Below are 14567 nucleotides of genomic sequence, written 5' to 3' on the forward strand. Positions count from 1 at the left end.
GCCATGTACTTTATTATTGCCAAACACACTACCGTCAATAATAAGTGTTGTAATTTGGAACTAAGGTTGAAGTACTTGAAACAATAGGTTTCCAAGATACTTTGGTATTCTTGGAATACTTAAAAATACTTTAGAACCAAACACGCCAAAATGTATTTGCATAGCTGGCCTGGGCTCTAATTTAGGTGGAGTAACAATCAACTTGCAGTGTTAAGAGACGCCAATAAGGTGCATAGCATAGAAAAACTTTGACAACACATTTGGCGTTGCATATACTAGCTATAAACAATACTGAACAATGACGATGACAACATCTGCAACATTAAAAACTAAAGCATCACATCCATAGCTTGGCACCGGCTACAAGGCCCCCCAACATTTAACTTGACTGCAGGGGGAACTCTCTCCAGGATGTACGTTTTGATGGCACCGAGTGCTTTATGTGCTTCCAAGATCATAGTTCGGCTTCTGATCCAGCATTTATCGGATTTTGAGGGACCACACCTAACAGAATCACTAATGGCCCCCGTACCCGCACCAAATACACAGTCCAGAGTGAGGCTCTCAAGTGATGTTGCATTCTTGAGAATATCACATGTTAGCTCAACCATGCTCTTTGCAGAGCAGAAGCCAATGATCTGCACCTTCTTGAGCCTCTCATGCTTGTGTTGAAGAATCTGCCTCAAAAACAAGGAGGGATTCCCAAAAACCGAATCATGCTGCATATCACTCTGATCTACCTGCGTAGCATCAAATATTATTGCCAGCCAAATTAAATGTCTCCGCAGCAGATACTAGACACCTTTGAAGCGTGAACAGTAAACTCACAATTAAGGTGAAACTCTCCAGGACAGGACAAGCATCCAGAAACAAAGCCAAGGATAAATAATCATAGGTCGGGGTAACAGCGTCATCATAATCCTCACCAAGGTGAATATTCAAGTGCTTTATGTCAAGGAATTTGTCAGCTACCATTGGGGTATTAACCGTCTGCACAAAGATATCTCGAATTAATCATATTCCTTCTTACAAGTCAGAAACACTGGAATATAATAATTTGAAGCTTCAGAGAATACCTCAGAAGACGAGTATATAGTAAGAGTCTAAAGATGTGGCACAATAGAAGGTAGCTTAGTGATAGCATAACTTATAGCATTGGGCTTATATGAATACCCCACTTGCAAGTTTTTTACCTTTGATGATTCTCTAAGCACAAGTTGTACTGGTTCACCAAAGAAGTCTAAAGTGGTGAGGTTTGGAGCTGTGCTCTCTATCACTCGCAGCATATCGCACTCTGACACAGTCAAACAACTAAGCCGCTGCAGCCAGAATGGTATCGTCAAGCAGATTAGCTCCATGCAACACCAGACTTGCAACTCCTCCAAAGCAAAACAATTGGAAATAAGATGCCCTAACTCATCCCCCCTGATACAAACTCCATAAAGACGCAGCTTTGTCAGGCTTCTCAAGCAATCAAATCCAGCCACGGGACGGAAGGCGCAATTGGTGAGGTTAAGATACCAAATTGAGTTTCCACGCCCATCAAATAAAACTGAGCACGGGAAGTTGTACTCTTCCCTTATTCCATAGGCAGAAAAAGGGTGATTTTTTCAATCCCTGGTGTGACAGCTTTCTGGAGCCAACTATTTAGCTGACATGTGTTGACATTGTGACGATTATTGATTACAAACTCGAGTATCTTCACACTGGTGTCTGAGTGATTTTTCAGAATTTGATTAACTCTGCTAGTGAAGGGGAGCCTTGGCGCAGTGGTAAAGCTGCTGCCTTGTGACCAAGAGGTCACGGGTTCAAGTCCTGGAAACAGCCTCTTACAGAAATGTAGGAAAGGCTGCGTACTATAGACCCAAAGTGGTCGGACCCTTCCCCGGACCCTGCGCAAGCGGGAGCTACATGCACCGGGCTGCCCTTTGATTAACTCTGCTAGTGAAATCCCATGCTATATTGATATTTCGTCCTTCCTTCTGTTTCAAACCTAGTGCTTCCTCACTGAAGATAAGCTTGGGGTGGCATCTCCAAGAACGTAGAAATGTGCGAGACACACAGGCAGAGTGGGCAGAATCACACAATGGCATTAGGGAATGTACAAGGCACCAGATATCCTGCACAGACATGGAAAAAATAGTTGATCACTGGGATTGTAAAGGCAAACACTTTTTTTACAAAAAATTAAGAAACCATACAGAGAAAATGTATATCCCATGTGATCTGTTCACGCTTGTAATGTGATGCACATGGAGTAAGATAAGTGCATTGAAATGTAATTGTGGTAGATTAGTTCAGCTTGTGCATAGAGGTTCCTTCTCTATATAAGAGTAATGTAGGCGGCTTTCCTACAGAACACTTCATTGTAATTTATATAATCGACTGCTATCACTAAGAAATTTCCCTTAACCTTTTTTTCAACCAATTCCATATTTTTTTTAACAAAACCTAGAGTAGCCAATAATATAGGTTTATGTACATTTGTTACAGTCAAGGAATGGTGCTTTGTGCAATAGCTTGCAACAAATAAACCCAGTAGCAAAAAGACAGAAATAACGTTGACATGCAAAGCAATCATAAAGATATTTTTCTCAAACACGCAGGAGGGCTGCATATCACTTCAATAAGAAGAAAGAAATATGTACAAGGCTGAAGACAGAAACTTCCTCAACCCAAACACACCCCAAGACACACCTCTAAGGAACAAGCTAAGAACTCACACCACAGGAAACAAAATGACCAAAACTCAGACAAAGGACAAGCCTAATTGTCCAAGGTAAGTAGCCCACACAAAAGCTGCCGAAGCGCCAAAGCTCTAGCTGAACACCAGAGGGTGCATTCATTAGCAACTGTCAGCAACACCATGAAAACATTTTGCCTAGCGCCATTGAAAATGCAATTGTTCTGATGCTTCCATATTTCCCAAGCCACCAAGATAATGAGGTACTTAAGCCCTTTTCGGAGTTCTTTGGGAACTTGATTGAGAACTTGGCACCACCAACTTGAGAACCGGCCAGTGGTGGGTTGTGGAGCAACAGCAATTAGGCCTAGTCTTTGGAAAAATACAAGACCAGACCTGCAGGGCAAAGTCACACCGCACAAGGATGTGCTGAATTGACTCCTCAACTTGGTCACACAAGGGGAAAGCAGCCGGATGCAGCAACCTCCTTTTGGCCAGGAGGTCCACCATCCAACATCAATTATTGATGGCGAGCCAAATGAATAGCTTACAGCGCAAATGCGCCCAGGTAATCTGATCGTACCAAAAAGAAAGTCTCATAGGCTGATTTGCAAGAGTACAAGCCAGACCATGTAAATCGCCTCAGTAATAAGCAACTGAGAGGTTAGTTTCGCTGTCACAGCAACAAAGAAGAAAATACTAAAAAAAAAGGACAGACCCAGTGCATAGAAGCTCCCACACAAGGTGGGGTCTGGGAAAATACTACTAGAAGATATGTTCACGATTTTATGCAGACAGCATAGGTCAAGCAATTTTCCATTATCAATGTTTTATGCCATACCTCAGGTAGATTCGGCCCTGAAGATGTCGACCTATCACCACCCTGTGACTGATCATCTTGTTGGCAGAGTGAGTCCTTTTTATCTGGCACTTTAGTAATCAATTCATCTGCAGCACATAATACACAGCACTGAGTAATACAGATGTTAACAGAAGGAAACAACCAACTCGAGCATACAAACACACACGCTCAGCAATTCTGCTTCTCTCTTTTACCCAGTTTTTGCCGAGATAACTAACATGCTCTCGCTTAAATTCAAGAAAAAACATGATGGAGGAGCTCATCAGACAGTGGGATGAAGATCCTTCTCAACCATTTGTTTCTCCTACCTCCAAGGCTTATCTTGGATCGTATATCAACTAAACAAGGCATTGGCTCCCCTGCTACGGTGCTACCTCTGCGTCCACTTGTCAAATCATGTCACATTTAGTGGAATGTTTGAGTTGGTATTCTCAAACCATCACACACGATTATCATTGCTTGATTACTATACCCATTTAATCTCTTGAAATCTCTGCCCAAAGTAGTCTTTTCTAACGACCAAAGCCATCCGCATTTGAACAAAAAATGAATACGTTACTCCACACGAAACATGAAAAAAGGAGCAATTTTTGGTCAATTTGGCTTCCACCAAAAAAGGACTAATATCTATGGTCATTTAAACATTGGGGAGAGTGATTAGGTCGATACAAAATGTATCAGTTTGCTCCTCGCTCGAAAAGGAGAGATTTCCCCCCCTAAATCAGTGAGCAAACACGAACCGCTGCCACATAAAAAAAAGCCTTTTTTATGTGAGAAACAGAGGCGGCTATAGAGGCTCGTCTCACAGGGCTATGAATCAAAAATTACGAAGAACAGGCATAGATTTCAATTGGGGCCATGAAGATAACGTTGCAGAGGTGGCTCCCCCACCCGGTAAGTAACGTAGCAGCAGAGATGAATAACAGAGAGGCCGAGAAGGATAGAGAGGTGACTTACTGTGGGCTTGGATTCGCCGAAGGCGTCGCCTCCGCTCCTGCTTTAACAAGATGCGATTCAGCGACAGCATCCCCATGGCACCAAGGCGGCCGACCTCTTCTCTCCCACCTGACTCTTTGCGTTCTGCGTGCTTGTATCCCCTCGATTTCGCGATTCGCGCGCGCTCTCGATTTCGGTTTCGCGCCCGAGGAAGAGATCGAGTTGGAGCTGCCGGAGCGAGCAGGGGACTTCCCTTTTCTTATACTCGATGGGGAAGTGGGCTGCGGAATCACAGTCATGACTGGTCACGCTGTGCGCCTGTGCCTTTACCCGCAATTTCGGGTCGGGTTTTCAGATCTCACACCCGAAATAATCTGCCCAGTTGCTAGACGGCGCGCGCGACCGCTCTTCAACCGTTGATCGTCCATCAGACCGCGCCACGTGGTAGATGGGACCGCCCAGGGGAAAGCGATGGGAGACGTTGGTTTTTGTTTTTGTCTGCATCTCCGCGCGTCGCTGCCAGGGATTCGCCTTTGATTCGGCCAGGGATTGAGACCTCGACGGCGAGGGTGAGGAGGGCAGCGAGGGGCACCGGCTCCACGCACGGGAGCGCGGGGTAGACGACAGGGCCAACGGGCAGGTGTGGACGACCCCCTTGGAGGCGGCGCGGCTCGTGTGCGCGCGACGGGGTAAGAGGTGGGAGGGAGGGAATGCGGGCGTGCGCGACGGCGACAGATGACCGGCGAGGCCACGAGCCCTACCGTGAGGCCCGCAGGGAGCAAATCGTCGGCGTGGAGATCCCGGAGCTGTACGAGGAGAGGGGCGCGAGCGGCCTGGCCCACATTGAAGTGGTTAGTAGAAAACACCTCGTCTCGTGTAATTTTTACGCCAAAACCACTGATCGGCGAATTTGGCCATGTTAAGTGTGTTTATGACAGATGGAGCCCGTTTTCTGCCTATGTGGCTACATGAGCCGTCCCGCCCGTCGTTAGAAGGTGTTCGACGACGTCGTTCAGACCAAGTACATTTCCCCTCCCACCGCATCAGCATTTTCCCCTTCCCGCTTCGTTCCCTCTCTTAGGCCAACTCCAACGAGCGACCCCAAATGGTCCGACGCGTCCGTTTGGAGGCAAACGGACAGAACAAACCGCCCAACACGCGGGAGCAAATGGACCGTCGTCCGTTTTTCGTCCGCTTTCGACCCATTCCTGGCCCAAAGTTGGGTCACGTTTACAGCCGAACAGGCACGCGCGGACGGCGCATGGCGCGTGCCCGTGTCCTCCCCTGACCCGTCCATCGGTGACACATGCGCCCTTTTTCTACTTCTCCCCCTCTCCAACCGCACCGCACCCACCCCGCCCCGCCCTAGCCACCACCGCCGCCATTTTTCTCGGCCGTGCGCTGTCTAGCACGGCCGCGAAGCCCAGGCCCCTTCCTTTTTGCAGCCCCCGTTGACTCAACGCCCGGAGTTGTCCAACCCCGTCCGCCTGATTTCAGCGCATCCAGCGGCCGGATTTGGAGCGAATCGGGGCGGATTTGAGCTCACCCGGACTGTCGGAGACCGCCCCCTGCCATGGATTGGCCGAGTACCGAGCCGCAAAGCCCCGGCAAGGCCCCCAGGCTGCATGCAGGTACTGACTCTGCCTCTAGCCATTCGGATCGAACCCGTGGCCGGTTCACCGGCAAATACACGAACGAACATTGTCCAGGCTCAGTGCTGACCCAAAGGCTCGTCGACGCGACGTTGCCGCTCATAAAGTGCGATGACTGTCCATGGAAGGTTTTGCGCCGCATGTCTACAACGCTAGAACATCCCGGATGGGTGTTAGTCAAGTGCGCAAATGATGGGGTATGTGCTAGTTTAGCTTCGATTGTGCTTTCGGATTCGGCTCGTTTTTGCTTACACTCATATATGTATTGTGTAGGATGGATGCAACTTTTGGTATAGAAAACAGAATACATCGATCTATTGATAGAGCCCAATTTAATAGATATTCGTGCACTTGCTGCTAGAATGGAGGCTAGAGATGAGGCTAGATGCGAAGAAGAAGTAACGTCTACTTCTTTATACTCGAAGAAGAAAAAAACATGCAAGATCGAGCCTCCGCAGATCAACAATGAATGTATCGAGAAGGCACTAATCCAATTTACGGGAGCAGTTATGGAAGTTGGATATCTTCTAAAATATCTTCTTGTGGTTCATGTTTTGTTTGGTCTTGCTATTCTAGTCGAGATTTGGTGATGTGCTCCAATGTATCAAAAATCAATGATGAAAAAAAAGATATGTGTTGCAAAAAAATGTATGTGGGCGAGATGCGGCCAAAATGCGGCTGCGCGTTGGGCGCACGGACGCCGCATCCAGAAATCCGGGTGGACACGACCCCATTGCCAACCCCAAACGGACGAAAAAGGGGACGAAACGAACGTGTGTTTGGGGTCACGCGTTGGAGTTGGCCTTAGTCCAGATATGGCGACTTTGGCAAAACCAGGTGGTGGCGGCGGCCAGCCCGGCGGTGACACAGGCGACGTGGATCCTAAGCCAGGCAAGCTTTGCAGGAGCTCGAACCTAGCAAGCCGACAAAGATAGCGTTGTCGCAGTATTCGGTCGAATACACAGCGGCGAGAGCGTTTGCCGCGGCGGTGAAGGCCAATCTGACGGGAAGCCACCACCTCACATCATCCTTCGGCGGCGTATAGTGAGATTTCTTCCCCTTCCCCCTCTCCCCTCTCTACTGCTTTGACTAGGGTTAGGGCTAGGGTTACTGTTACTATTGAAGTAGAGAAAGTAGGTGTTGTTTAATGCTATGATGTGATAATTGTTCAATTTACTGTTTGCATGTCATTTAGTTCAAATTAGGTGTTGTTGAACTCTCTGATTAGTGTATTGTTTATCAAATTAGGTGTTGTTGAATGCTAAGGTTAGTTGTATTGTTTGTCAAACTAGGTGTTGTTGAACCCTAGGGTTAGTGTACTGTTTGTCAAATTAGGTGATGTTGAATGCTAGGGGTTAGTTATACTTAATCATTTATGTTGCATTGCTCTATTTTGTTGTTGTTCAGCTTTTTAATTAAGCAAAGCTTTGTATTACACTGCTATGCCCTATTTCATTTGCTTTATACAGTTTTAATTAAGCACTGTTATGTTGTTTTCATTATTGGCAGTCTGGATGGTGAGTTTTGGGAATTGAGAATGCATTTTCATGATAGAGACAAACTTGAGAGAACTATGACATTATCAAACATCGCTTTTACAACCTAGTAGCACTGATAGAACTGAAAGATATGGTTTGAGAGTTTACATGTATTATGTCGCGGATCCTGGCCTAGGGATTGAAGGAATGGAAGAAATAGATGATGATGACAAGCTGGACGAAATTCTATACCACTTAGTCATGCAGCAGTAGAAGATATTGAATGTGGCAGTTGTTAGGGACAATTCTCCCAAACCTGAAGGTATAAACAGCGGTGCCAATGTTACTGAGCAGCAGGTCCCTCAAGAAGAAATTGGGGAGCCCAAAATTTATCAGATAGATGATGAAGGAGTCTTGTTAAATGCACAACATGTAGATGTAGTAGTAGAAAATCTAGATGCAATAGCAGAACAGGAGCCAATGTCAATATAGTTTCAAACACAACAGAGCATAAACATTGTGAGCCTGTAACCTGCTTTAGGTGGTGTAGAACAAGATTTTCATTTTGAAGTGGAAGAAGATCATGTAGCAAACAATTATAGGATCAAGAGAAAATAGAAAAAATATATGGTGGAGACTAGGAGAAAGGAAATTGAAATGTTTAGGAAGAATAAGAAACAAAAAGAGAAGGGCAATTCATTATAAAGGAAAGCTGCAGTTATGGACAATGAAGAGGACAGTGAGGATGTTAATTTGATAGAATATGGTGATATCCTTGCTAGGCTTGAGGATATGAAAAGATAGAGGGATGATCCACTACTACATTTTGAGGAGGACGCGGATGTTGTGGAAATGTACGAGATAGAGGAGGAGGAGGGACTGTACGAGCCAGAAGGGGAAGAAGAGGATGAAGAGGAGCAACAGGAGGAGGAATTGGAGGAAGAGGAAGTAGAAGAGGAGGTTCCGCAAGATGTGCAAAAGAATATAGAAAAGGCCCAACAAGCAGAACACATGCAAGTATAGATCACTTGCTTGAGGACGACTGGATACCATCATCCGATGAGTACAGGAAACCTTCAGACTTGGGTCTGGAAGATGATGACGGGGCTAAGGCACTGGCATATGTGTTGCCCAATTGTAGAAAGAGCAAAGCAAAGAAGATGGAGCCAAGGACCTGGTATGAAGAGGAGAGAGCTCACCCACAGGAGCATTGTGTGAAGCATCTTTGCTTTACTGATGTGTACCAGTTCAGAAGTTCACCTCAAACTCTACACATTTCACAGAATAGGAACTTTGAGTACCATAGAAATTGCAATGATAGAATTATAGCACAGCACATAGATGAACAATGCCCTTTTTATACAACAACTTCTCAGATTACAACCGAGAAGACATTTACTATCAGGAAGCAATATTTGGTGCACACATGCCCTTCGTGTCAAAGAACACCTACGTCACTGCCAGGGTTGCAAAACATTGTGAGGATGCAATCAGGAATGACCCATGCACAATAATTACAACAATTATTAGCATTGCAAAGAGCAAGTATGCAGTGTAAATATCAACCCATATGACCTACATGGCTAAGAGGGTAGCTAAGAGAGTTGTTTTAGGAGATCAGAAGGCCCAGTACACCAGGATTAGAGATTACTTGCAGGGTGTGCTAGATACTAATCCAGGTTTTAGATGCATTGTCACAATAAGATATCTGAAGGATCATACAAGCAAGAACCCTAGGTTTCATGGGTTGTTCATCTGCCTAAATGGATGCAAAGAAGGGTTTCTCAATGGTTGCGGACCATTCATAGGTAATTCCCTTGTATAACTAATATGTGCTTTGATCAACTCATCATTTGTGCTTTGATTACCTTACTATATGTGCAAATGTGAATTAATGCTTCATAAAGCTTACTATTGGTCAACAAATTCTTGCTGCTACTAATCAACAAATTAAGTGAGGTTTTCAACAAGTGGGTTCTAGATGTCTGGGCAAAGACAATAAGGACCATGGTTGATGGTGTTAGAACTAAGTTAACGGCCAAGTTCAATGCAAATAGAACCAAAACTAAGACTATTAAATGGGAGATTTGTCCAACGTATGCTGAGAAACTTGAGGAAGCAAAGAAGTGGTATAGGAACTGACAATATTTGATGGCTGGCCCACATCTTTACCACGTGACAAGTGGAGAGAAAACATATGCGGTCAAGCTGGAACATAGGACTTGTGGGTATAGGAAGTGGGATATGATAGCAGTGCCTTGCAACCATGTTGTTTCTGCCACTGTTCAAGAATGCACCCGATTAATCAGTTAACGGGCCAGTTAATCGCTACTCATAGCATGGCCGAATCGAATAACACCAATTCGTCGCGTTAACTTGTCATGTCAATTAATTGGCCAGTTAGACTGATTAATCGGTTTTCATGCCGATTAATCCGTGTTGGCTCATTAACAGGTGGGCAAACAAAGCCCAAAATTTTGGCACATAACCCCTTCCGGCCCCATGCCGCTCCTTAATAGATAGGATTAATAATTTTACCTCCTCTCTATGCTTTTCATATGTGCATGGCAGCATATTTTGGTATACTACATAGCTGGGAGCATGAGAGTATGGTATAATACATTAAAAAATCTAGATATATGTTGGCAAGTTTCTATTCAATCTATCGGTTAATGGTCGATCGATTAATCTAGTTAATAGGCCGATTCACTGATTAATCGCTACTCCTAAACTGACCGAGCAGCTACCAGTTAACGATTTCCTGAACATTGGTTTCCGCCATACACAAGGCTAAGCTTCAGTAAGAGGACTTAGTTCACATTTTTTTTCTTCAAAAAACTAATGTACAAGGTAGCTTGCAGTCCCATAATATATCATGTACCTGGCTCTGACATGTGGCCAAGGACAGAGATAGTCTAAACATTGATCCTCCAATTTTCAAAGAACATAAGGGCAGAGCACGGACTAAGATAGAGGTGAAAGGGGCGGTATGAAAAGCCAGCTCCCAAGGACACTTCAAGGATGGCCTCAATTACTTGCTCCAATTGCAACAAGGTAGGCCATAGATACACTAGTTGACATGATGCTTTTAAGCCTACACTGGCAATGAGAAAGAACATGCATCGGGTAACTAACATGCTAATAGTACTGTGTTGTTTGTTTTGTTCATAACTAGCTTACTTACTAATTTCTTTTGTTGTCTTTGCAACCAAGCACCAACGTTTCCTCACTGATACGTCTCCAACGTATCTATAATTTTTAATTGTTCCATGCTATTGTATTATCTGTTTTGGATGTTTTATATGCATTAATATGCTATTTTATATGATTTTTGGGACTAACCTATTAACCTAGAGCCCGGTGCCTGTTTCTGTTTTTCCTTGTTTTAGAGTTTCGCAGAAAACGAATACCAAACGGAGTCCAAACGGAATAGAACTTTTGCCATGATTTTTCTTGGACCAGATGCACCTAGGAGACTTGGAGTACAAGTCCGAGGAGCCTCGAGACGGCCACAAGGGTGGAGGGCACGCCCAGGGGGTGGGGCGCGCCCCCTGACCTTATGGGCCCCTCATAGCTCCCCTGACCTAATTCTTTCGCCTATATATACTCTTATACCCCAAAAAATCTAGGGTAGCCACGAAACCACTTTACCACCGCCGCAACCTTTTGTACCCATGAGATCCCATCTTGGGGCCTTTTCCGGCATCCTGCCGGAGGGGGAATCGATCACGGAGGGCTTCTACATCAACACCATTGCCTCTTCGATGAAGCGTGAGTAGTTTACTTCAGACCTACGGGTCCATAGCTAGTAGCTAGATGGCTTATTCTCTCTCTTTGATTCTCAATACAAAGTTCTCCTCGATGTTCTTGGAGATCTATTCGATGTAATACTCTTTTGCGGTGTGTTTGCCAAGATCCGATGAATTGGGATTTATGATCAACTTATTATGAATATTATTTGAATCTCCTCTGAATTCTTATATGCATGATTTGATATCTTTGCAAGTCTCTTCGAACTATTGATTTGGTTTGGCCAACTAGATTGGTTTTTCTTGCAATGGGAGAAGTGCTTAGCTTTGGGTTTGATCTTGTGGTGTCCTTTCCCAGTGATAGTAGGGGAAGCAAGTGTAGCGACCTGACCCGAATGGATCAAGTCTCTGTGCTTAAGTGTCATCCCTGGATCGGTATGCTGACACACACAGTACTCGAGGATTTATAACAGAGGTAAATCACATGTAAAAGTAACATAAATACTATTACCTCAATCCAAATAGCGGAAGTAACAAGGTTGTGGATTCCCATCAACACCAACGGCAAAGTTGAGTGTAGAAATCATAACCCTAACGTATCACTTACTCGTCGTAAGAAATCCTGCAACATCAGACGTTGCAACCACAGAGGGTCAGTACATTGAATGTACTGGCAAATTCACACCATAGAGAATGATGAATAAAGGCTATCACTACATGCATATTTGGCTGGTGGAAAAGCTCTATGGTTATAGTTTTTGCGTAAAGCTGATTTTTCCCTACTGCAAAGGAATAAATTTTATTTAACTATCAAGGTGGTTGTTGAACATTGAGAATGGTTGACAGCATTCTCAATCTCAATTAAGTAACATCATTAAACCCAACAAATTTAATTTAAAGTAACATGATGAGATTCACATGATAATCCAAGTACTAGATACTCAAGATGTCCATAACTAGGGACACGGCTAACCATGATTAGTTCATACACTCTGCATAGGTTTGCACACTTTTCCCCACAAGACTCGATCTCCTCCGTTGGTTATCTCGCACTGCAAGGTGTTTGAGAAACGAATGACCGAGACATAGTCTTTCAGAAGTGCTAGCACCTTACGATCGGGTAGACCGTACCACCTACATCCCCTACATCTGCTAGTCTACCACTGTAAGAGTTCGCACGACTTAGTCAACTATGCTAGAGCCCATAATAGCTTGTGGCTGCACACGGAAGTTTCTAGCATGAATAATCTCATGATCCCTTTGAGCCTGGGTGGCGGTCCATAAAAAAACAGGCAATCCTGGTCTACCCAGGTGCCTAGACAGGCAATCCTGGAATAACCAGGTACCTCAATCCACCTAGATGTGTGTTTAAGTTGCCACCTTAAGTAAACCGTTAATTAACAATCTCACATCTGTCATGAATACTCTCAAAACCCAATCCACGTCTACGAGCATAGCATGGCAATGTAAGCATAACGTAATAGTAACTCCCAAGGGTTTGAAAATAAATAAGTAATAGGTACTACCTCAACTACTTCCCATCCCACAATTTAGTTAGATCCTAATCATGCAATGTTTGAGGTTTGATCTAATGCAATAAAAACTAGGTATGGAAGAGGTATGATCAAAGTGTGAACTTGCCTGCAATGTTGATGAAGATGATTCGCACTCAAAACTCTTGATAGCTCTAGTCGTCACACTCCGGTCAATCTATCGTAAGCAAGCAATAGTAACCACACATAAGCAATCACTCAAAAGGTCGGAGAGAAAGAAGAAAACAATTCGGAAAGCTTCAAAACCCAGTGAATAACTCTTGCAACATAAAACAATTTCTAACAGTACCAAAATTATATGAATTTGGCCTTATCAGAAAGTTTAGGTCAAGAGTTTCGATTTGCAAAAAAAATCAACTCAAACGGAGCTACGAAACTCAAGTTATGATCAAACGAAGTTTGAATTCAAATCTGATATAATTCAAATTTTAATCTTTTCAAAAACATGTTGAGTTGGATTACTGGATAGAGGAGATCGTAACGAAGACGTGGGCGTTGGTTTCGTTGGATTTGGACAAACGAGCGAAAAGTTGTGACCGTTTGAAAAATAGGGGCCAATATGTAAATAAAATATTCACAAACGAGTCCTTGACCGAAAATTAAAAAGAAAAAGAAAAAGACTATCTAACGAACGTTCACTACAAAAATAATGAATTCGTTCACTGTGAAGACCTAACCAGCGAACATTTTCTAATTAGATCTAACTAAAAGGAAAAACCGGCCTAAGATGAAAAACCGAAAAAAGCGGATCGGGTTTTGTGCAGGTTTTACCGGTTCGGCAAATAAAAACGGCGGCGGTGACGAACGGACTCCGGCGAGGCGGCGCGACTCCGGCAAGGTGCGGGCGACGGCGGCTGCGTGGGGCGACGCGGGGCAACGGTGCGGCGGCGAGCAGCGAGGCGGGGCAGCGGACTAGGCGGCGGGGCGGCTCGCTTGCGGCAGCTGGAGCAGGCGGCGGCGGCGGCGAGGTCCGGCAGGGGCGGTGGCTCGGCGGAGCTGCGGGACGGGGGGAGGAGAAGGGAAAACGGGGCCCGGGGCTCCGGTTTTTAAGGGGAAGGCGAGACGTGGAGGAGGGGCGGGGTAAGGCGGCGGTGGTGGCGTAGCCGAGGCGGACTCGCCGGCGTGCGGCGGCGGGAGTCGTCCCGCGTCGGGGACGAGGCGGACGGGGCGCTGGCTGGGCTGGGCTTCGGCCCAGTTGGCCCCCGGGGATTTTTTTTTATTTTTTTTCCAGACAAACATAATCATAAAAACAAAATAAAAGAAAATATTATATAGGCATATAATATATCAAAAATTTTAGAAAATTATTTTCTACGACATGAACATTTTACTAACACCAAATAAATTCAAAAAAATTTCAAATAATTCAAACAGTGCTTCTGCTCTAATAAAATCCACTAAAAATCATTTTAAAATACCAAAATGATTTCAAATTAATTTTTCTCCAATTTTCTAATGTAGGGAATCATGTTACCCTATTTTCCATATAATTTATTTTTGGAGAAAAATAATTTGAATAAAACTTAAATAACTCCAAATTGAAAATAAATTCAAAAAGGAATTTAAAATTGATCCTTTGAAACTCCCAACTCATATTTCATATAATTTGAAGAAGTCATTTTATCTTCGCTCATGAAAATCATTGAGTTGCATA

At 44.4% G+C, this 14567-nt stretch overlaps 1 protein-coding gene across 3 annotated transcripts; it reads right to left on the reverse strand.

Moving 5' to 3' along the window:
- Positions 1 to 202: 202 nt before the first annotated feature.
- Positions 203 to 4849, reverse strand: LOC123062601 (uncharacterized). 3 transcript variants are annotated; one of them, XR_006429798.1, is made up of 5 exons: positions 4503 to 4846; positions 3525 to 3631; positions 1077 to 2120; positions 829 to 990; positions 203 to 740 (listed from the first exon to the last, which is right to left on the reverse strand). XR_006429798.1 is itself a non-coding variant. In XM_044486180.1 (5 exons), exons 3-5 carry the CDS (start codon positions 1356 to 1358, stop codon positions 330 to 332), a joined length of 738 nt encoding a protein of 245 aa, XP_044342115.1. In that variant the 5' UTR covers positions 1359 to 2120; positions 3525 to 3631; positions 4503 to 4849; the 3' UTR covers positions 203 to 329. The 3 variants fall into 3 exon arrangements, 2 of the variants coding, with proteins under 2 accessions (XP_044342115.1, XP_044342116.1); XM_044486180.1 differs by having other exon boundaries at positions 1194 to 2120; positions 4503 to 4849; XM_044486181.1 differs by having other exon boundaries at positions 203 to 2120; positions 4503 to 4831.
- Between the last annotated feature and the right edge of the window lie 9718 nt (positions 4850 to 14567).

The sequence above is a fragment of the Triticum aestivum genome, chromosome 3A (assembly GCF_018294505.1).
Source record: "Triticum aestivum cultivar Chinese Spring chromosome 3A, IWGSC CS RefSeq v2.1, whole genome shotgun sequence".
NCBI lineage: Eukaryota > Viridiplantae > Streptophyta > Magnoliopsida > Poales > Poaceae > Triticum > Triticum aestivum.

What these genes read in the sequence shown, in the direction of transcription:
- LOC123062601 (XM_044486180.1), bottom strand. Translation starts at nt 1,358, where the DNA reads ATGGAGCTAATCTGCTTGACGATACCATTCTGGCTGCAGCGGCTTAGT. An exon ending in TGCTTAGAGAATCATCAAAG is followed by an intron (nt 991 to 1,193) that starts GTAAAAAACTTG and finishes ATCTTTGTGCAG; the next exon opens with ACGGTTAATACCCCAATGGT. An exon ending in TGGAGAGTTTCACCTTAATT is followed by an intron (nt 741 to 828) that starts GTGAGTTTACTG and finishes GATGCTACGCAG; the next exon opens with GTAGATCAGAGTGATATGCA.